General features: G+C 42.6%; 1 protein-coding gene across 3 annotated transcripts in view; it reads left to right on the top strand.

Annotated features, from left to right (window-relative positions):
- The window catches only part of PRKDC (protein kinase, DNA-activated, catalytic subunit), a 524,414-nt gene that overhangs the window by 29,406 nt on the left and 473,046 nt on the right, over positions 1–21,962 (top strand). Inside the window, exons 6-11 of one of the 3 annotated variants that reach the window (XM_033933710.1) lie at positions 6,503–6,615; positions 8,803–8,902; positions 16,520–16,575; positions 16,671–16,701; positions 17,008–17,165; positions 17,371–17,517. In XM_033933710.1, the coding sequence (XP_033789601.1) occupies positions 6,503–6,615; positions 8,803–8,902; positions 16,520–16,575; positions 16,671–16,701; positions 17,008–17,165; positions 17,371–17,517 (605 nt within the window). The remainder of the gene's footprint in view (positions 1–6,502; positions 6,616–8,802; positions 8,903–16,519; positions 16,576–16,670; positions 16,702–17,007; positions 17,166–17,370; positions 17,518–21,962) is intronic. The other 2 variants (XM_033933711.1, XM_033933712.1) reach the window with 2 other exon arrangements.

Here is a 21,962-nt window from a genome sequence, read left to right on the forward strand (position 1 = left end):
ACGGGGGGACAGATGCCGTTAGTGGTGGCTTTGTGGTTCCATCAGCTGGTGAGGATGTGTCCATGGTGTGCACTTTTCAGCGTGGAGGTATTTAAATCTCCTCTCTCCTCCCTTTCTTCCCAAGTACTCCAGAGAATCTGTCCAATATAAAACACCTTTTAGCCTATATAGACCTCAGTAGTACAGCCCAGGAACCAATTTATCATTGGTTGTTTAGGCACTCACTTCATCGGTCTCTAGAAAATCTTTATTATTTTCTTATTAGATTACCCAGGTTTGAAGCTTTCACATAAATCTTTTTATAGTATTATCTTCACTCAAACATTAAGCTTAAATGCACTTAGATTTATGTTGGTGGGGGCACCTTCTGACATGTTTCGCTGTTAGGCTTTCTCAAGAAAACATTCCCTGCAGAGGAAAACAATATCCGTATAACTAATAGGTTAAAATTCTAGACTGTTAGCAAATTTTAAAACAATATTCTTACCCTACTATACTCACCCTATTTTAACCCGCTCGTCTCTTTGACCTTGTCAAACCTGGTGGCAGTAGGTTTTATTTTGTTGTTGTTAGATGCCATTGACTCGTGTTCAAGTCCTAGTGACTTGATGAATTGTGGATCATTTTTGTACTAGTCCAGAAAGGTCCTCCAGCATCATCCCCATGGTTATTTTCAATGTGTCCAGCCATCCAATTGCAGGTTGCCCTTTTCGCCTGATTCCTTCGACCTTCCCAAACATGATGTCCTTCTCCAGTGATCTCTCTCTTCTGATGGTGGACCAAAATAACAGTTGTAACTTCATCATTAGGGCTTCGAGTGACATAGATGCCGTTGACTCATGTTTGAGTCCTAGCGACTTGATGAATTGTGGATCTAAAAAGAAATTGTTTTTGTACTAGTCAAGAAAGGTCCTCCAGTGTCATCCCCATGGTTGTTTTCAACGTGTCCAGCCATCTGATTGCAGATCGCCCTTTTCGCCTGATTCCTTCGATCTTCCCAAACATGATGTCCTTCTCCGGTGATCTCTCTCTTCTGATAGTGTGACCAAAATAAAGACGGTCATAACTTCATCATTTGGGCTTTGAGTGACATAGCTGGTTTGATCTTTTCTAGAATCGATTTGTTAGTTGTATGATCTAAAGAAACCTATCTGCACACAGAATCCACGGACTCTAAAAGAGCGTAGCCTATTTCATCTCAAGATTTAAACCATTTGGTTGAATGGAGTTTAATCGAAAAATCCAGTTTTGCTCTTTAAAATTTAAGTCAATTATAATTTCCACCCTCCCACCCAACTGATATCAGTGATTCTTCATTTCAGATCTTGCATGGAGTAGCCTTTCTCCAGCCAATGCTGAACTAATGCCACCTCTAAAGTTTTTGTCACTATTCGCAATTTATGTTCAGTCAGTCTTAATTTCACTGAGCGTCTAATTTTCCCCACATATATTAAAGAACAAGGACATGATATCATATAAATCACATATGAGCTATTACAAGTGATAGCTATTTTAGAATAATATCTCAATCTCAAAGATCAGGGGTGTCAAACTCAATCACAAAAGGGGCTGAAATCTAAAACGCAGGCTAAGTCGCGGGCCAAATTTTTAATTAAGATACTTACCCCCTCTTCTATTAAACCATGCTCATAGGAACTCTATGAGTGTCGGGAACAGCGCGGGCCATTCAGCATGACTCACCGCACTAAAAACTGCTATCGCAGTTTCGTAGAAAAGGGGGTTAGTCTTAGTAGAAGTATAGATCCTTCCTCAACCTGAGACACTATATCACATGCCATCCTCATATCGGCAGGGAAAGGGTGTGCAGAAACAAGGATGTGAAGAAGCAAATTAGCTCACTGTTTGGGAATGGGTCCTTCTGCCTGTAGCGCAATCAGACACTTGTGTGGTGCGCCCTGCTAAAACCCAGCTTTTACACTGGGACTGGGTCATTCTGCCTGCAAATAGGTACTGAGGCAGGCGTTTATGGGCAGCACTGCTGGGACTGGGACAGCGCATTCAGGCGCTTGAGCACCACTAGGACTGGGGCTGCAAGGTTAGGTGCTTGGATGTGGCACAGTCACCGCGGGCCACATAAAATGGCCAGGCGGGCCAGATTTGGCCCGCCTGGACAGATTCAATCTTTCCCTGAAATTGTAAGTGTGCACCATTGACAGTGTTCACAAGTTTTATGAGAAAATTCATTATTATTTTCCTCTAAAGGAAAAAGATATCGTTGTGAAGTATTCTCCAATAGTTTTATTTCTCTTAAATGCTATTATGGGTATATCTTTAAAAACTGGATTTAACTGCAGGATATGCCAATATTTCTTGATAGATTGCATCAATCTCTTTGTAATATATTCCAATTTTTCCATCTCAGAGTATTTCTGCATTTTCAGGTCCTAGGGAGACCTTTTCAGTTTGCGGCTGTATCCTTCAGGTTGCCAACTGTGCTGTGGACCTTCACCAAGGTGATGGTGGCAGCGGCGCATCTCCACAAAGAATGTATTGACTGGTTGATAAGGGCAGCATCCAAAGAGGATGGTCAGCGGGTAGTGACGCACGTGGTCCATCTCTTACAAGATCTGGACTGGATTGTCAATTTCCAAAAGAGTTACCTGGTGCTGTCTCAGTCTCTGCAGTATCTGGGGATTCAGTTCAATACAACACATGGCCAGGTTTTGCTTCCAGATCAACACAAGCAGAAGCTCAGACATCAGATATTACATATCTTGGAATTATCAGCCCCGATAGCCTGGCACTATCTATAGGTTTTGGGATCAATGGTAGCAACAGTAGAGGTGATTCCTTAGGCAAAAGCTCATCTTTACTCTCTTCAGTACTCAGTGGTGTCCAGGTGGTCTTCACAGAAAGATGCTTCAGAAACAGTTGTCCTGAACAGTGGAAGCATGATGCAGTCTGGATTGCTGGCTTCAGCCAAAAGATCATTTAGACAAGGGTTTACCCCTACATATTCAGGCTTGGGTAATACTGATGACAAATACCAGCCTCTTCAATTGGGAGGCCTCACAAAGAAAGTGGTCCATCAACAGACTGGAACTGATCATTTGCTTAGCTCTCCAAGCATTTGAGAAAACCCTGGAAGGCAAGGCAGTCGGGGTATTTTCAGACAGTGTGGGGGGAGGGGGGCACCAAGAGTTCTCAGCTGAAGGTCGAAGCCAAGATTCGATTTTGTTAGGCAGAAGTTCATTTACAGATCATTTTGGTGGTGCATGTAGCTGCAGTAAGGAGTATTCAAACAGATTATCTTAGTCACCAGACTCTGGATCCAGGGGAATGGTCCCTATCACATAGAGCAGTGTCTCTCAAACTGTGCAACGGCACAGTGGTGTGCCCCAAAGAGATTTTGGTGTGCCATGAGAGAGTCCAGAATTTTTACTTTATTTTTAAAAATCCCTTCATAAGTATACACTAGAATAGATGACATGTACATCACATACGCAAGAGTCTGTCAATGTTATGAGTGTTTGTGTGCATAAGGATACAACCGCCCAGACAAGCATCAATCTTTGATGTGATTGGTCCTTGAAAACTAAAGGTAAGTAATTTTAGTTTTATTTTTTATGCAGTAGTTATGCTAACTTGAGCAACAAAGCAATCAAGACTTTGTTACCGTTTGGATCTTCTTATCTTTGCAGACTTGGATTTTTAGCTCTGACCGAAATTTATGTTCAAATGATTTTTATTATTTCTACCAGAACATACAAATAGAAGTTGCATACATATCCAAAGAATAACAGTGCAAGCTCACCCCTGTCCCCTCCCATCCCTCCCTTCCCTCCCCACCCCGAAAGTCCAATGCCACTACCAAGACTGAGAGTGTAAGATAGTCCTAACGATTCAAGAGTCTACTGCGAGCATATGATGTGAGGTCCTGCCAGACGCATTCCCAGGTCTGACAGAATTTGCGGCTCGGTCCACATCTAAATCACCCACTAGTCTCCGCTCCAGCGTCGCATGAACAATCATCAACGCTCTCCATTGAGCGTAGGAAGGTGGATCTCAGGACAGCCAGTTAGTAAGAATTGCTTTGCTCTGACCGAAATTAAAAAAAAAAAAAGAGAGAGAACGATTGCAGATGGTGAATGATAAAATGTGTGTTTGATTGTCAACTATCGAGCTGTGTTTTGAGTTAATTTGCACTCAAAACAAGCACATCCATCGCATTGATTAGCAATTCTATTCTATCTACTTTAGTTTCACCATTGTTACAATTACCCATACATAGCTTAAAGAACTTTAAATAGATAACTCTCAAATTTAATTTTTCGGTGGTTTTGCAATTTTATCATTTTAATCATAATGTTTTTCGTGGCACATTTGCTCCATTTAGTGTGCCAGAACTAAAAAGTTTGAGAGACACTGACATAGAGCCTTCAACTGCATTGTGAAGAGATGAGAATGTCCAAGGCTAGATCTCATGGCGTCAACAATCAACAAAAAAGAAGCTTGATTTTTCAGCCACAGATATGAACAGGGAAGTGCAGGACTAGACACACTGGTTCAGCAGTGGTCAGAAGATGAACTTTGTACGTGTTTCCTCCATGGCCAGTGATTGAGCGAGTGGTCTGAAGCATTGTGATGCACCCGGGTCTAGTGATTCTTGTGACTGGATTGGCTGCAATGATCTTAGTATGCAGACATCGTCCAAAAGGACAAGAGGCTCAGCTATCTCTACATCCCATGTTGCTGTTCCAAGGGTCAATATATCTGGAGAATCTGGAATGCTTTGGTCTTAAGGCATGGCTCTTGAGCGTGCAGCAATAGCACAGAAAGTTTGTTTGGATAGGGTGATAGCTACGCTATAGAGATCTAAAAAGTCAGTGACTGTGGCTGCTTATGCAAAGGCACGGAAGACCTTTCACCGCTATTGCAAAGCAAGAATAGTGGAACTGATTAGAGCTTAAATTTCAATAGTCCTAGCTTTTCTGAAGAATGTCTCAAAAGCAGGTTGGCGATGGCTATCCTTAAAGAACAGACTGCCAGACTTTTATGCTTTTGAGCTAGAGTGGACAAAAGGTCATTGATGTCTCACTTGAACATAGCTATGCATGAGGCCACCAATAAGTAAACCCTTTCCAACATGGATTAATATCATCTTGTGTACCCTTAGTAGGGCGCCTTATAAACTTTTATTGGAAGCATCGTTGTTAGATCTGAATATTAAGGCGGTTTTCTGGTGCCTATAACTTTAGCGTGTAGGGTGTCAGAGATTCAGGTTCTTTCATTTAGAGAACTATTCCTCAGGTTTACAGAGGTGGATGTGTCATTTAGCACGGTGCCTTCCTTTTTGCCTAAGACATTCTCAACGTTTCATGTAAATCAGGAAGTGTGCTTGCCAGCCTTCCAGTCATCTGGAATACCAAAAAAGGACTGTTAGACGTAAGGAGTGTTCTCCTCCATTGCCTTTGAAGTGACAAACAAATTTTACCTTTTGGATCACCTTTTTGTGTTGAGTCCTTTGGATCACCTTGTGTTGAGTAGACAAGGAAAGCTGACGTCTAAAGCTTTCATTGCAAGGTGGATTCATATGGCAATTTCATCAGCTTTTGTCGGATGTGGGAAGGACCCACTGATCTCATTGAAAGCACATTCCACAAGAAGTGTAGCGTCTTTTCATGGGCGAAGGTTTGGGCAGTTTTGCCCGAGGGGATTTGTAGAGCAACTACTTGGTCCATTCTTCATACTTTCACAAAGTTTTATAGAGTGGACTAGCAGCACAGAAGCATGCTGAGTTTGGCTACTCTGTGCTATCAGGCTCATCTGCCCCACCTTAAATTAAAGGGACTGTTTTGGTTTATCCCATCCGTTCAAGACTGATAGGCTTTTCACACTAGAATGGAAGATTAGGTTCTTACCTTGGTAATCTTGTTTCTAGTAGAGAAGTACATCAGTCTTGAAGCCCTCCCTGTCAGATGTGCTAGTAGTCTGTTTTTCTGTCTGACATGTATTACTGTTCTATTGTTTGTCTATATTTCAATAAGGGAAAAGGGAGATAAATTATATATTATGGTCCTCCTACAGAAGAGAACTGTTTAATTGTTAGTGCAGGTTGCACACCATTGATTCCTTGGTTTGAGTTTCACCTAATTTGTGTTTTGTGTTAATAACTATTATTGTTGCAGAGTAGATAGGTCAAATTACCAGGGAGTTTTCCGTTTCCCTCCTTGTTCTAATGATTATATAGGAATCTTGCTGCTTTGGTACAAACTGATCTCGGAAGGCACAACCCAGAGGACCAAGGAGGTATGGCAGAAAGAAGTGATTGATATCCTTCTACAGTTCTTATGAGTGGGGATGCACAACCCATCCATTTAAGACTGATGTGCTTCTTTACTAGAAAGAAGATTATCGCAGTAAGAACCAAATCTTTCATTATTCATATTGAACACAGTATTTCTATAAAGATAATTTTATAGGTTTTAATATACAAACTTAATTTGCATATTTTGTTTGTTACATACTTATTATTTTGCAGTATTAGAAAAGGTGTATGAACTCCTGGGGGTCTTGGGAGAAGTACAACCTACAGACATGCTTGACAACTCAGAAAAACTTTTCCGGGCATATCTGGGTGAGCTGAAAACACAGGTATATACTCTCTTCGGTGGTAAAAATGCAATTTTGTATCCATTCTAGATTGAAGTAGACTTCATGTGTGTTAAAATGGCTTCAAGCAACTTGATGACAGATCAGTATAACATAGATGATGGCTGTGGTCACATTGGATGTCAGGACAATAAGTTCTAAAATCTTGATGATTTATCATGTACTTTCTATTAAAAATAAGCTTTTCCTTATTGTTCATACCAAATCAGTCCAAAACTAGTGAGCTTTGTCTGTTCACCAGTGGATGGAGACAGAGAAAAAAAAGGTGTTTTTTTTGTGACTCGCCCCTTAATGGTATCATACAGGCATAAAAAGTTCATTATTTTTGTCTGTCTCAGCGGATGGTGGATGAATAGTGCAGCTTCTCTTTAGTACTTCTCAACTGTTTCCTATCCCAGGTGAAACTTGTATGCCACAAAAGCCGCATTATTGCAACTCGGGTTCCAATCTGGCAGCTTTTAACCCCATGCCCTACTGTTTTAGCCTTTTTTGTTCCTCTTTACTTTAATACTTTGTAGTTCTTCCCTGAGCCTCAAGTAAGTTATGTCTATGTAAAGTTTTTTTAAATGTTCTTTTACCCCATTTTTATCATGGAAATCCCTTAGAAATTTTTATAAGCATTGTATCAAAATTTTTATAGTAAACTTGAACAGGGGGTTTCTTGCTGAAGAAATTTAGCCCCTTTATTATCCTGAAAGCATACCTTGAGTTAGGGTGATGCTCAGTGGTGCCAGGTTCTCCGGTATCAGGTCAAAAGCGCACCGGGACAAAGGCGCGCGCAGACAATTGAGTGCAGCGCAGAGGTGCGCGCCACAGAAAATTACTGTTTTTAGGGCTCCGACGGGGGGGGGGGGGCGTGGGGGGGAACCCCCCCACTTTACTTAATAGAGATCGCGCCGCGTTGTGGGGGCGTTGTGGGGGGTTTGGGAGGTTGTAACCCCCCACATTTTACTGAAAACTTCACTTTTTCCCTGTTTTTAGGGAAAAAGCAGCAGCGTGGTAAGATAGCAGCCGACCCAGGGAAAGGAAGGAGGGAGGCTTTTTTTTTTTTTGCATGCGACAGGTAGGGACGGGGTCTGAAAACGGGACCTATGGTCACCTTAATCTAGCCGTCTTTCAATTTTGGAGAGGGGATACCTCAAGTGCCTGTGGCTATTTTAGACGTTGAAACTTGTCCTGTCAATACAACTTTAATGCAAGCTATCATTGGTCCCTTAAACTCTTCTTACTTATTAATTCGTGGTTTTATAAATATTGCTTTGCTTATAAATATCATATTTATATTGTAATAACATTAGCGAACAGTGTTAAAACATGCACACATTTAGTTTAACTTTTATACTTAGCTTTGTTTTTTTCAGCCCCGAGTATGGGCAGTTGATGGTAGGCTATTGTATTTAGATTAAACCAAAGCCTTATGGTGCTCAAGAGTTAACTTGAAAGTGCTTGAGTGCTTTTTAAAGTACAGTCAAACCTCGGTTTGTGAGTAACCCGGTTTGCGAGTGTTTTACAAGACGAGCAAAACATTCTCGCAAAACTTGTCTCGCAAACCGAGTGTTGACTCGATTTGCGAGCACCCCCCCTGATAATCGGCATCGCTCCCCCCCCCCCCGCTTGCAAAGGCCCACCCGCTCGAACCGGCACCCCCCGCCCGAACAACTTGAACTCAAGGCCTTCTAATTCTCCCTCTCGCCGAGCCACCACATTATACGCACGAACATCAGGTTGTGTACTGCTACATTAGTCTGAGGCTTTTTCTCCCTCTTTTTGGGTGCATGCTGGGTTTGAAGAGGGGGGTACCTTGGTGCCACGATCACACAACATTTTGAATCATGTTATGACTATTTTATTTATGCAATTAATTGTTTTAGTCTTTGCATCTCTTGAGTTCTTATCTTATGATTTTTAAAAAGTCTCATTCAGAAAAATCACATCTGATCTCCAAAGGTATGTAACAAAAGTAATGTTTCTGGAAATTCAAGTAATTTGATTGTTCTCAGAGACTGGGAAGAGCATATAGATTTGGGAAATTGTGATGGAGCTCTGTCATTCTAGAAGGTGGGAGAGTTAGCTTTTCTACACCAGAGACACATCAGCATATGCTGCTGTTCTAGTCATTAATGAAAAAAGACATTTCATGGTTTTTTTTTTCTCTCAAATTGTTTCTAGATGACTTCAACAACTAGGGAACCTAAATTGTCAGTGGTAGCAGGATGTCTGAAGGGACTGGCAGCTCTTATGATTAACTTTACCAAGTCTATGGATGAAGGTACAGCGTACGACTTACTCCTTTCTAAATGTGAAATAATTGGTTGGGCCAACCTATTGTTACTTCATATTGGATAATGCTCACTCTCTAAATGAAAAGCTAAAGGCCAGGATTTCACTGCCTTCAGCAAATTGGGCAAATTAGCTGAAACTTAGATTATAACACTAACCCCTTCCCACACGATATAATTTTTAGAACTTAGTATTACAGTGTTTAATGGTTTGACACTGTGATAAACATTTAGAGTTAGCTCAGAACTGGTTACATTCATGGAGAGGTATTTCCCTATCCCCTGTTTACTAAGCATTTTTTTCATGGATGCAAAATAGGAGAGTGAACCTTTGCTAGATAGGCCCCTGTTTGAACCTGAGGCAGTGTAGAGTGAAGTGATTTGCCCAGAGTCAAAGGGAGTGTCAGCAGTGTTGTGCAGTATCGCATTACAATAGTTAATTACTCTTTCTAAGTAATTAAATTATTAATTAATTACTTATTCCAATTCAGTAGGGATGCTAGGGTTGTCTATGACTTCTCGCGAGCATTCTGCAGACATTGACAATCGCAGCTTTTTAGCTCATCCTCCTCCTCCCTAGTTTCTGCAGCCCTCTTCAGTTCTTCCTTTTGCAGGTGAGCATGAAGGTGTCATTCTGTTCACTTTATTATTTGGTTTTCATTTTTTTTTTCTGATTATTCACGGTTTTTACATGACTCAAGGAACTACTGTGTCTGCTTGGAGAAGAACAGACTTTACTCTATAACTGGCAGGCGAATCCTTCAGGGATCTGTGTGGTCAGCCTGCTGAAGATTTGTGGAGCTGAGGGTTCCTGGCCCTCGGCATTTGCTCGCTTCTTTGACTTGGTCAAGAGCTTGAGTGCAGGCTGTTAGGCATCAATAGTGTCTATCGAGGCGCTCATGGTTCTGACTGCAATTTCACCTCCTCCTTTCGATATTTGTCATGGCCCAGGGGTGGGGGGGTGGAGGCTCAGTCTGACTAAAGGACCAACTGGCTGGCCGAAGCAGCTTAGCAGTTGACCAGCAGCTTGAAGCAGAGAATCCCTCCAGATCCAGCTACTCTTTTTCAAGGAGCTGAAGCAGGCTGCAGCACCATTTCCCCAGCACATGGTCTGTGAGTAAAGGCTGTGACAGCCTATGGAAATATTGAGCCGGATTGGGGGGGGGGGGGGCTTGACAAACTGTTTTGACTGTTTCTGCAGCTAGGGTTTTGCTTTCTCCCTCTAAAATCCTTTTTGTTTTTGGTCAGCCCAGATCATCAGCTCTGTACAAAGTAAATGTGTTTGCTCCACCCTAAGGAACAAAGAGATTTGTCCTCTCAGGCCTTAACCCTAAAGTTCTTTAATCTCCTCTAACAGGCTTATGCATAAAGCAGAAATCCACCGGTCAGGTCTGCTGATGAGTAGATCAGCATGCGGATCTCACTGGAGACTCAAAGCACTTCCTCCATGCAAGCGGAGGCTAAGCTGGACTATGAAGGTCCATCAGATAAGGACTCTGAGGATGAAGAGTTTGACTTGATCCATTTACTGTCCCAAAGTGAGGCTTCCCTGATGGGAGAAACAGCCTCCCATCCTTGAGATATCTGCTATAGATCAGGGAGAAGATCCCTCCATTCACCAACTTTTTAAGTCCTCTGCTTTACTGGAGATCATACTGAGTCCCTCCGAGAATTGAAAATAGACCCTCTGCAAACCCTGTCTTTCCAATGTTCTCTTCTGAGCAGGGTCCAGGCTCAATCCATATCTTTTCCTTGGCACCTGGACTTGAAGATCCTAGTCGCAAAGCCCTGGGAGACTCCTGAAGGCTCCCTGAGGGTAGTTAAAATTATGTCTAAACTGTATCACATGAATCCCAGCCAATCAGATGGACTTCCATCCAAAGGTGGACTCCCTGGTAATCTAGGTGACCAAATGAACTTCCTCACCAAGTGAAGGAGGCGTGGATATGGTCCTCCAGAGGCAGTTTGAGGCTTTAGCCTTAGGGGGTTAAGGCTGCAGCCATGCAAATTAAGTAAGAAATGGCTAGATATGGAGCACTATTCAGTGATAAAATTTCTCACAAAAGAAGGGAAAAAGCTAAGTGGGATAGAGAGTCCATTGGAAGTAGTGGTATAGCGAGGGTAAGTGGCACCCAGAGCAATGGCTCCTTCCCGCACACACACCCCCTTCCCTCGTACCTTTTTAATTTTCCAGGCAAGAGCAACAGCATGAACTTACTGCCCGTGTCGACGGCTATCCCTCTGATGTCACTTCCTAGGTGCAGGGCCTGGAAGTGATGTCAGAGAGAGGCGACACCAACGCGGGCAGCAAGTTTGTAATGCTGCTCACGCAGGAAAAATTAAAAAGGTATGAGGGAAGCGAAGGGGCCCCCATGCTCAGGAGGGGAGTCAGGAAGTGGGGCAGAGAGGAGGATGGGTGCCTGTGCCCTTTACAAAGAACGCGCCTGAGGCAGACCACTCACCTCCCTGCACCCCCCCTTACTACTCCAGTGCATTGAAGATGATCCTCATGTGCAAGAAAGTTGAGAATTTAATTTTGTCAGACAGATAAATTAAGGTTTCCTGAATAGTTGAAGAAATGGGCATCTCAGCAGATAGTTTGGAAAATAATTCATGAAAAGTTGGGCATATCCAAGATTAGTGCAAGATGGGTTCTAAGAATGCTGTTGTCGTGTCAGAAGGTCACAAGGCTCCAGTACTGTCAGGAGAACTTGGCGATCCTCCGTGAAGACCAAGTGAATTTTTTCCATCATTTGGTGATTGGAGATGAGACTATCACAGAGATCCTCAGTCCAAAATGGAGTCAATGCAGTGTAAGCGCAAGTCATCCACCACCCTAAAAAAGTTCAAGACAGAAAAATATGTAGGCAAAGTCATGGCAGCTGTCTTCTGGGATGATGAAGGACTTTTGCCTCTGGAGTTCATGCCAAAGACAATCATAACCGGGGAAGAGTTACGTCAACACAATGATCACTTTGCAGGAGTCAATCAAGGAGAAAAGATGAGGAAAACTCAATGCAGGTGGGCTGTTTCTTCACCATAATGCACCAGTGCATGTCACGACACGACAATCACAGGCTGCCATCTGAGAATGTGGGTCTTAGTAGCTGAACCATCCATCCTACAGTCCTGACCTGGCTCCCTTGGATTATTTCCTGTTTCGAGTTCTGACCCGTGGACAGTGGTTTTCAAGTGATGAAGACATCGAGGAAGCTGTGGCGTCCTGGTTTAAAGGACAAACAGAAAAATCATTTTCAAAGGGGTTAAAGTCATTGCAGGAAATGTGGATGAAGTGTATGGAGACTATACTAAAAAAACCAAAAAATTTTTGAAAACTGTTTTCTTTTCTACTGAGGTAGATAAATTATTGAACACCCCCTCATATGTTTCTATATTACAGCCAGTGTACGTGATCAACGGCCAAGATCTTTAACAGACAGCAGACCCTGAGCAGCTAGAGGCCAGAACTGGGGTCCTTTGTGGCTCCCCGTGCACTTGCCAGTATTCCACAGAAACCTCTAACCAGAGAGAGCCTTTCAAGACTCCATAAAGAAATTATCTGGGAACCAGAAGAACCAAGGTTATGGTTACTGCTCCACAGTGCTAGCCAAAAAAACGCAATGATACCAGCCCTCACTCTGATCGTTTGCAGATTGGACGTTGGGTCTCGGACTATCTAGAGGCTTGAGAACAGATAATATCTGACCAATGGGTCCTGGACATTATTGGAGAGGGTTACAAGAGCTCATGCACCCTCACTCTGACTGGTTCGTGGATTCACTGGTAGGCCAACCAGAGAAAGCAAAAAGGGTCCAAGCAACACTCTGGAGGTTACCAGATAGCCAAAACATAGAACTAGCTCCTCCAGATAACTTGGGCTCCGGCCGATATTCCATACTTTGTTGTGCCAAAGAAAGTCTCAGAGGAGTGGTGGCCCATCCTGATCTCAAACATGTCAATGTAGCCCTGAGAGTATCTCGGTTTCAAATAGTCCGTTTGGCCTGTCATCTCAGCAGTGGAGCCAGGAGAGTTTTGGCTGCCTTAGATTTGACGGAAGCTTACCTTTTACATTCCCATCTTCCTGGAACACAGGAAGTTCCTCATAGTTCATGTTTTGAAAATCACTATCAATTCTGGGAGCTTCCCTTTGGGCTAGCAACATCGCCCTGAAGTTTCACCCAGGTTATGGTGGTGGTAGCAGCTTATCTCCACAGAGCAGGTTGGCAGGTGCACCCTTACTTGGATGATTATCTTATCAGAGCGTCGTCCGACTGGAAGGAGAAAAGGCGGTAGCAGCAGTTGGGGTTGCAGAATCTGGGATGGATTGTGAACTTTCAAAAGAGTCACATGGTTCTGACACAGTCCCTGGAATATCTGGGAGTCTTATTCAACACAGCTCAAAGCTGAGTCTTTCTTTCTTCCAGAAGCACACAAACAGAAGCTTTGTGGTCAGATTAAAGACCTGTAGATAGTAGATATTTTTAAGTATTTGGGAATTATAATTGACTGTCATTTGAATTTTGAGAAGCAGGATTTGGGGCATTAAGACAACTTGGAGCTATTTCCTGGATGAGAAATTGTTACATACTTTAATCCATGCTTTTAAGTTCTATCTTAAGTTGGATTATGGCAACCTAGTATATGCGGGAATAACAGTTGGGCAACTGAAACATTTACAAACAATACAAAATGCGGCAATTCGGTTGTTGGGTCGCACACACATCTATGATCATCTAACTCCATTACATTAGAAATGCCATTGGTTACCAATGGAATTTAGAATTAAATTTAAACCTGTTGAGCAAGCCAGAGCCTACTGTATGTCATTACCTTCAAGTCCTTGCGTCAATGGCGGCCACGATAAGAGGTGGTGCCCTGGTCAAAGTTCACTCCCCTGGACAGCAGCAGCCAAGCTTAGCATAAGCTGGTGGCGCCATCCAAAGTCTCAGGTGAAGGGGATTCCACTTTGAATCAATTCATGGGTCACCTTAACAGAAGATGCCAACTTGTTCAGCTGGGGGCTTCATTACAGCTGTCACCCAGTATAAGACCAATGGATTCTGTCTCAATGGAAGTAGTCTGTAAATAGACTGGAACTTCGAGCAGTTCGGATGGCACTCCTTCAACCTCAGTCTTTGCTGGAGGGCAAAGCAGTCGGTCTCCTCTGACAATGTCACAGTAGTGGCTTATGTCAACAGGGAGGCATCAGGAGCACTCTGCTCTGTCAGAGGTAAAGGCATTGTTCTGTTGGACAGAAATACACCTGCAGGTGATCTCTGCAAGGCAAATGACCAGAGTGGACAATGTTCAATTGGGTTATCTCAGTAGATAGTCATGAAACCCAGGAGAGTGGACATTGTCTCTGAAAGCATTCCAGGCCATTGTGAGAATATGGGGTTGTCTGATGTTCGACCTCCATGACAACTGTAAAGAAAAAGAAGGCAGATTGGTTCTTCAGTCGCAGATACGAGCCCAAAAGTGCAGGGCTAGATGCCCTGGTTCAACCATGGCCAGAGTCCGGGCTACTATATGTGTTTCTTCCTTGGTCCATGATAGGCCGGGTGATCTGCCAGATAGTTCATCACACAGGAATGGTAGTTCCTATAGCACCAGATTGACCCAGGTGCTCATGGTATGTGGATCTCATACGACTACAAAAGGAGCTTAGATTATTCAGTAACATAAGATGCTGACCACTGACAGTTACTACGAATGGGTCAAAGTGCATGGGACATAGTTTACCACAAGGCACTGCAAGAGTGTTGCCCTAAGCCAATTTTCATTCTTGTGCCCCCATTCTGCCCCTCGATTGTCTCTCATTCCCCCCAAGCTCTCTGCAGAACTTGCATGGAGTCTCTTGAGCCAATTGCCCTAGAAGATCCAGACGCTTTGGTCGTACGGCATGGCTATTGAGCAAGCAGCGCTAGTCCTAAAAGGATACTTGGAGTAGTCATTGCTACTTTTCTTAGAGCCAAAAAGCAAATGACTGTTTCAGTGTAGGCTAAGGCATGGGAGACATTTCTGAAACAAAGAAATGTTAGAGCTGGGCAATGCCCCGATCTTGTCCGACTGGCGTTCTGAAGGAGGGCCTTGAGAAGGGAATAGCAGTTGCATCCCATAGAGTTCAAGACTATGGCCTCCAATACTAGAACCGTTTCCATTGTGGAACCTTAATATAGCCTTACAGGGACTCAGCAGAGCTTTGTATGAGCCCCTAAAGGAAGCTTCCCTCCTGGCTTTAATGGCTGAAGCAGTCTTCTTGGTGGCAATTACTTCTGCCAGGAGAGTCTCAGAATTGCAGGCCCTGTTTTGCAGAAAGCCGTTTCTCTGGATCACGGAAGCAGGAGTGACTTTGCGGACAGTTCCCTCCTTTGATGGTCGTTTTAGTATTTCATGCCAACCAAGAAGTTAGACTGCCAGCATTTTACTCCACAGGGTCCAAGAAAAAAGACAAGGCCTTAAAGGTTTTGGACATCAGAAGAATACTGTTGCATTACCTGGAGGTGACTAATGAATTTTGTGTCTCTCTGATCATCTTTTCGTGTTAACCAATTACCCTAGACCTTTGGGACTGCTTAGGTATGTCCCTATGGTTCAGCAAATCATCCCTATTGCACTAGAAAAGGAGAATAGGTTCTTACCTTGATAATTTTTTCCAGTAGATAGGGATGATATGCTGAACACCCCCCCCCCCCCAGCAATTATGCATTTGCTCTCTGACTCAAGCTTAATAGCTCTGCAGCTAAGATTATTAATTGATTTACATCTCTTCCTGGCCTTTTTTCTAAGAGGAGATTGCAGGATCTGAACCATGATTCAGGATGATACATCATTATTCTTTGTCAGAGACTGAGCAGCTATGAGTCATGGGGGTTTACAAGTGAGAAGGTAGTCTGTACTGGAGCACAGTTAAAAAAACAACAAAAAAACCCAAACAAACAGTTTTGCTGTCACCTTGTGATTGTCTCTTATGTACCTGGTGTAGTGTTGCATTAGTCTTTTGCAAAAGCTGTTTTTATTAAACTGTTTGATCGAATAAAACTGCTCATGTCGCAGTCACAAGTAAAGGAAAAGTAATTGCTCTAAACTGATAACTGTAATTAACTACTTTTCTAGATGGGTTGTTTAATTGCCATAACTAGTTATTTTAAGCTCAGAAGTAAAAGTAATTATAATTAATTACTTTTGAGTAATCGACAGAACACTGAGTGTCAGTATAGGATTTTTAAAGTTCTGAGCCTGCCATTAGACAGCTGCTATTCTAAAATATAGAATATAGATTAATATAGATTAATTATTTTGTCAGATGTTTGGAACAGTGCAGACTATTGAGACAGTCTCTGAGGGCACCACTGAAACTTTCTTTCAGGCCATGACCATTCTGAGGAAACTATAAAATCATGGGATAGGAAGTAATGTCATATTATGAATTAAGAATTGGTTTAAAGATGTAAAACAGAGTAGGGTTAAATGATCAATATTCTCAATGAGAAGGGTGCTAGGCATGTATGGTTACATTCAGTATACTTAGTTTTCGGTTCCTATTAATTATATAGATGTACTACATTATTGGATGCTGTAATAAAAAGACACTGTTTTTTCTCCAGATCCCAAAACTTCCATGGAAATTTTTGATTATACTGTGAAGGCTATCAGTCCTCAGGTAACATTTATTTTACACTTTATCAGCAAGCTTACATGTATCAAAGGAATAGAAATTAACTGTGTTTTTCATTGGAAATCTCCTCTCTTTAATAGGTTGAACTGAAAAGATATGCTGTGCCATTAGGTAAGATTCACATATTTTATTTAACATTGCAAAATCTGTGTTCTCTTTAAGAACCCTATTTGGTATCTCATTTGAATGCTATTCTTTGAATAATTGAAAGAATGCTGAGTTGAACAAAAGTCTACAATCCTACTCCTGGAGCTTTCTCATGAAATCATAACAGGAGTGTGTGTTTGTAAATTGTATTGTCAGATTAGAAGTGCTATCATAAATTATTTATGCTTATGTTTTTGCTGTTTGCTATAACTGTCCCAGTAATCTCCCAGAATAACTTAATTTAAACCCATTGTTTGATTTTCATTGTAGCTGGTTTGCACATGTTAGCCGTTCATGCTTCTCAGTTTGGTTCTTGCCTTATGGACAACTACTGCTCCCTATTTGAAGTAATGTCGAAGTGGTGTGGCCACATAAATCTAGATTTGAAGAAGGCAGGTCATTTAGCTCTGGATTCCTTCCTTAAGCAGGTATCTCAATGTACTGAAATCTTTTCATAGCTCTTCCTTTAACCTGATACTTACTTGCATGATGTGACTGCATGTATAATTGAAAAATGTAAGCACTGTTTGTTTTATGATGTGTAATTTAATTGGGTAGAGGTGTTAACTTTTAAATACTTTAAGTATTACATTAAAAAAGTGCTTAAATAGGTTTCAAATTTTTGCCTTTAAGATTGCATTAATGGTAACACATGATGCTGAAGCACATAAGAGCAAGCTGCAGTTCTTCATGGACCAATTTTATAAGATCATCAGAAAATTGGATTCAAGCAACAAGGAATTGTCTATAGCTATCCGAGGATATGGGCTCTTTGCAGCGGTATGAATTGCAGACTTATCTTTTCCTGTTAACCGCTTAGGAATAGGCGATCTATAAAGTTTAGAAATAAATAAATAATGCTTTTTTCCCCTGCATTTAGGTAATATTGGTATCAACATAAAAAGAGGCAGGATTGAGCCACAGATTTTGGTAACGAAGGAATGTAATGGATCACAGAAGATGAAGTACAGTATAGCACACTTATTTAAGATAGTATATCTTACTTCATCTTCTGGGGTCCATTCTTACTTCATATTTAGGTAGTATTACCATACATGCACACAACTTGTAGTTTGTTTGGGCAATTAATTTTTTTAGCAACATAAACATATTGCTGTTAACTATCTTGCTAGCCACTTAGATGCTAATCTATTCTCAGACTAGACAACTACCAAAAATATGGTGAGCAGATAATTGATTTGAGTTTGTGACAATTTAAACTTTCTTTTATTAACCCCCCCCCAATAAAACAAGATGGGAGGAGGAAGTGACATCAGCCCCCATGATGGATGCCTGAGCTCTTATCTCCGCCTGCTCTCCAGCTTTAATCATCTCTTTCACAGCTTCCTGGCAATTATATTATAACCCCCAGCGCGACTCCTGCTAAAGAAAGTCTGCTCCATAGCATGGCGACGATACAGTGAGCCTTAAATCTGACAGTGTTCACTTATCCGAAGCAAACAAATCCAGACCGCATGGCAGGCAAAGTGGCGGTAAAAGCCCTTTCAGAGACTGTAAGTGCAAGCTCCGATGAAGACCTAATAGGGGCGGGAGCGACCGGTTCGTTGTTGGACTCGGGCACTTTTGGCGCATTAATGATCTGGATGGCCAAAATAAAAACAGATATGAAAGCTGTTCACGTAGATCTTAAAATACACTGGCTTTGGACCTCCATGGGGAGTTAGCGGCTCTGGGCAATGGGTGGCTGACAGCGAAGAGAGGCTGGAGGAACAAGCCGATTCTATTGCTAACTGTGACCAAGAGCTGCAAGAGTATAAGCAATCTATGCTACAACTAACAGATAAACTAGAAAATTTAGAAAACAGAGGGCAACACCGCAACTTTGTGGCGTGCTGGAGAGTCCAGAATACTCTAAATGCAGAAGAAGTGGTAGGGAAAATTGTGCATACAATCTTACAAGCGGTGGATCTCCTGAAAATACAGTTGGAATGCACACACCAGGCATTGGGCTGCCTTTTGAGCTAACGTGGCTTGTGATATTGTGGCTTGTTTCTATGATTTTAAACTAAATTAAAAGATCCTGCAGTGGGCCCAGATACATGGAGCTGTACAATGGGATTCCTATGATGTGGACAGTGGCGTACCAAGGGGAGGGCGGGGGAGCGGTCCGCCCCGGGTGCAGCCTTAGGGGGGGGGGTGCACAGCCGGCCAGGTCCGGAAAATTCTACCGGGCCGATCAGCCTGCCTCTCCCCGACGTCAATTCTGCCGGAGAGGAAGTTCGGGCCAGCCAATCGCTGCCTAGCTGGGCGGAACTTCCTCTCCGACGGCAGAATTGACGTTGGGGAGAGGAATGCTGGTCGGACCGACGCAGGGAAGACGCAGGTAAGGAGAGCTTGGGGCGGCAGCGGCTTTGGGAGAAGTGAAACAGAAAAAGAAAGGGGGCATGAAGAGAGGAAAAAAGAAAGGGAGGCAGGGAGAAAGGGCAGGGAGAGAGGAAGAAAAAGTTGGGGGAGGGAATGAGGTCTGGAGGAGAGGAAGCATACAGACTGAAAGAAGGGAAGAAAGATTGGATGCACAGTCAGAAGAAGAAAGTGCAACCAGAGACTCATGAAATCACCAGACAACAAGGTAGAAAAAATGATTTTATTTTAAATTTAGTGATCAAAATGTGTCTGAATTTATATCTGCTGTCTATATTTTGCACTATGGCCCCCCTTTTACTAAACCACAATAGCGTTTTTTAGTGCATTGAGCTTATGAGCGTTGAGAGCAGCCCTGGGCATTTAGCGCAGCTCCCTGCGCTAAAACTGCTATTGTGCTTTAGTAAAAAAGGAGGGGGGTGGTATTTGTCTATTTTTGTATGCCTTGACCTCTTTGAAAAAAAACCCAGAATAGGAATGATAATTAACATTTTCTCAGCGTACAGTGTGCTTTGTGGTTTTTAAAAATTTTTTATTGTTGATAGATCATTTTGACTTGGTCATTTTAAAAGTAGCTCGCAAGCCCAAAAAGTGTGGGCACCCCTGAGCTAGAGCGTTGAAGCTGCGTGTTTCTGCCGTAAAGGTCATCTCTGATGCAACGCTGCCTTCTTACAGCAGCGTTGTAAGAAGGCAGTTTAGACATCGCCGGCCACAGGGCAGGGAGGTTTGTTGGACTGGGCCTGTTGTCCAGGCCGGGGGGGGGGGGAGAAAGGGAAGAAAAGGTGGGGTGGAGAGGAAAACAGGGTAAAACAGAGGGGGGAGAAGGATGCTGCCATGAAGGTAAGGGGCAGGGAGGGAGAAAGGGAGAAAAGGTGGGGTGGAGAGGAAAACAGGGTAAAACAGAGGGGGGAGAAGGACGCTGAAAGCACAAGGGGAAGACAGAGTGGGAAGAAGATGCTGAATGGAAATGGGGAACAGAGAGTGGGGAGAAGAAGCTGAAGGGAAATGGGGAAGAGAGAGTGGGGAGAAGACGCTGGCAAGGAAGAAGACAGAGATGCCAGATTATGGGAGGAACGGAGGGAAGAAGATGAGTGCCAGACCAATTTGGAAGGAGGGAGAAAGAGAGAGGTACAGTAACAGAGCAAATGGAAGATGCAGAGAGAAGAGAGACAGTGGATGGAAGGAAGAGAGTAACAAGAAGATGAGGAAAGCAGAAACCAGAGAAGACAAAGGTAGAACAAAAATATTCTATTTATTTATTGCTTTAGGAGACATGTGTCACTGTTTCTGTGGTGTTGCATTGTATGCAGAGTCCAGCTTCTTGCTGGTTCAATTTAACCTTTGTCTATGTATTTTTATTTTATCCCCCCTTTTTACAAAACTGTGGAGCATTTTTTAGCGCCAGCTGTGGTGGTAGCAGCTCTGCTGCTCAGAATTCTATGAGCATCAGAGCTGTTACCACCGTAGCTAAAATCCACACTACAGTTTTGTAAAAAGGGGAGGGGTTAGTTTGTGATGACATAATAATAACTTTATAATAATAATAATAATAACTTTATTTTTGTATACCGCCATACCCAAGGAGTTCTAGGCGGTTTACATTAGAATTAACAAAAAATTACAAGTGGTTTAAAAACAATTGAACAATATTAGAGGCAAGCAATAAATAATACGTGGTTCGAAAACAATTGAACAATATTTGGAGCAAGGAGGTAGAATGAAGTTAGGAGAAGAGAGGGGGGTAGGTTAGGGGGGGGAGGGGGTGGGTAGGTTGGGAAAGGAGGTGGAAGAGGGGAGGAGGAGATTGTTGTTCATTGGAGAGGGGTGTTAGGTGTCTTGTCCATGGAATAGGTGAGTTTTGAGAGATTTTCTAAACCCAAGGTAGGTGGGGGCCTCAAGGACAATTTGGGCTAGCCATGGGTTCAGTTTGGCAGCCTGGAAGGCAAAAGTTTTATCAAGGAATCTTTTGTAGTGACATAGTTTCAGGGAGGGGAAGGCGAAGAGTTGAATTCTGCGGGAGTACTTGTTTATGTGATTCAGATAGAAGTGAGGGTTTAAGTAGCTTGGGGATAGGCCAAATACTGTTTTATAGCAGAAGCAGGCAAATTTGAATAGGACTCTGGATTCAAAGGGTAGCCAGTGAAGTTTGTGGTAGAAAGGGGTGACATGTTCCCATTTTTTCAGGCCGAATATGAGGCGGACCGCAGTGTTCTGGATCATTTTGAGTCTTCTAATGGTTTTCTTCGTGGAGCTCAAGTAAATAATATTGCAGTAATCTAGTATGCTAAGGATGGAGGATTGTACTAGCAGGCGGAATGAGGTCTCGTCAAAGTATTTTTTAATGGTGCGGAGTTTCCATAGCACCGCGATGCATTTCCTAACTGTGATGTCTGTGTGTTTCTCCAGGGATAAATGTTTATCTAGTGTGACTCCCAGTATTTTTAAGGTTTGTTCGAGGGGGAAAGTAGATCCTTTCACTTGAATTGTGGTGTCTTTGATTTTGTCGTTGGGGGTGGCTAGTAAGAATTTTGTTTTGTCGGGGTTTAGTTTTAGTTTGTAGGATAACATCCAGCGTTCAATCTGAGTGAGTATATTTGAGAGTGAGGTAAGAAACTCTGGTGTGAAATTGGTTAGTGGGATGACTATTGTGATGTCATCCGCGTAGATAAAGAATTTGAGTTTAAGGCTTTGCAGGAGGTTTCCTAGGGAGGTAAGGTAGACATTAAATAAGGTGGGGGACAGGGGGGAACCCTGTGGAATGCCACAGGAGTTGTCCCAGCTATATGAAAGAGAGTTGTTCTTAAACACCCTGTATGATCTGTTTCGTAGGAATCCATGAAACC

This window comes from Geotrypetes seraphini, chromosome 2 (genome assembly GCF_902459505.1).
Source record: "Geotrypetes seraphini chromosome 2, aGeoSer1.1, whole genome shotgun sequence".
In the NCBI taxonomy this organism is placed as follows: domain Eukaryota; kingdom Metazoa; phylum Chordata; class Amphibia; order Gymnophiona; family Dermophiidae; genus Geotrypetes; species Geotrypetes seraphini.